The sequence below is a fragment of the Silene latifolia genome, chromosome 9 (assembly GCF_048544455.1).
Source record: "Silene latifolia isolate original U9 population chromosome 9, ASM4854445v1, whole genome shotgun sequence".
NCBI lineage: Eukaryota > Viridiplantae > Streptophyta > Magnoliopsida > Caryophyllales > Caryophyllaceae > Silene > Silene latifolia.
Window position 1 is genome coordinate 118,731,728 of NC_133534.1, and position 1,553 is coordinate 118,733,280.

At 42.7% G+C, this 1,553-nt stretch overlaps 1 protein-coding gene across 1 annotated transcript; it reads right to left on the reverse strand.

Annotated features, from left to right (window-relative positions):
• Positions 1-374: 374 nt before the first annotated feature.
• LOC141601520 (uncharacterized) lies at positions 375-1,298 on the reverse strand. Its single transcript, XM_074421808.1, has one exon. It carries the CDS (start codon positions 1,296-1,298, stop codon positions 375-377), a length of 924 nt encoding a protein of 307 aa, XP_074277909.1.
• Between the last annotated feature and the right edge of the window lie 255 nt (positions 1,299-1,553).

The following is a 1,553-nucleotide window of genomic DNA, read 5'->3' on the forward strand; positions in this document are numbered from 1 at the left end:
CACTGATGAGTTCGTGGGGTGTCCCATATCGACAAATGATCTCATTTTGAATGAATTGTGTTACTTGCTTTGCTTTTAGCACTTTATAAGACTTGGCTTCTACCCACTTCGTGAAGTAGTCGATTACGACCAAAATAACAATGTCCTCCTGACCCAGAAGGGTTGACCTTTCCGATAATGTCGATCCCCCAGGTTGAAAAAGGCCAAGGTGATATCATGGTATTTAGCATAGAGGGTGGTACATGCTGTACATTTGCAAATATGTGGCAATTGTGGCAATGTCGAACATAATGTGGGCAATCTACTTCCATTGTGGTCCAGTAATAACCAAGTCTCATGATCTTACGAGTCAACATGTGAGCATTCATGTGGGGTCAACATTCCCCGTCATGAACCTCCTCCATGACTTTGTCGGCTGTCTTTTGATCAATACATAGCAATAAGACACCTTGCGCGGTCTTTTTGTATAGTGGCCCTCCATTAGCCTCGACGAACTGGGTCGAGAGCATCCATAATGCTCGCTTTCCCCGAGCATCGTGGTTGTCAGGGTATTCTCCCGTGTATTTGAATTTCAAGATTGATGTGTACCAAGGTTCGATCTCATCTTCCTCAGTGCCATTAATCTCATTTATGTATGATGGTGTCGATCTTCGTTCAACACATAGTGGCATGCTGTCTATATGATCTGGGATGTTAACCAAGGCTGCCAACTTAGACAGAGCGTCTGCGAATTGATTCTCTTCTCTGGGTAAATGGACATATTGTATTTCCTCGAAATACTTTTCCAATTCCTCTATCTTTGCATGGTAAGGTGCCGGACTATTAATTTTAATTTTCCACGACTCTGTTACTTGGTTAATGACCAAATATGAGTCACCATGTACCAGTAACTTCTTTATATTTAGACTGATAGCACTGCGCAAACCCAGTAGGCATGCTTCGTACTCAGCAGCATTGTTGGTGGCGAGGAAATCTAATTTGATGGATACAGGTACATGTTCTCCCTTTGGTGAAATGAGGAGGATTCCGACCCCATATCCCATGCTACTCGATGCTCCATCGAAATAAAGATCCCATACTTCGTCTTCGACATGAACCACGTTTTCATCTGGGAAAGACCACATGTCCGTAACACTGTCTTTCTCTATTGGATTGTCCACGAGGAAGTCGATGATTGCCCTTCCTTTCAGTGCTTTCAAGGGTACGTACGTAAGATCGAATTCAGCTAACATGAGAGTCCATCTCGACATTCTACCATTTAATACTGGTTTTTCAAACAGGTATTTGATTGGATCCATTCTGGAGTATATACTGATACTATAACACAGCATATAGTGTCTCAGCTTCTTTGTTGCCCAGACTAGTGCTAAGCATGTTTTTTATAACGAGGTGTACTTAGCTTCATATTTTAAGAACTTTTTACTGATGGAGTAAATTGCCCTTTCTTCTTTTTCCACAGTTTGGGCCAACATTGCTCCCATCGCGGTATCTGTTACTGTTAGATACAAGGATAGTGGCAATCCGGCGGCTATGGGTGGACTAAGCACAGGTGG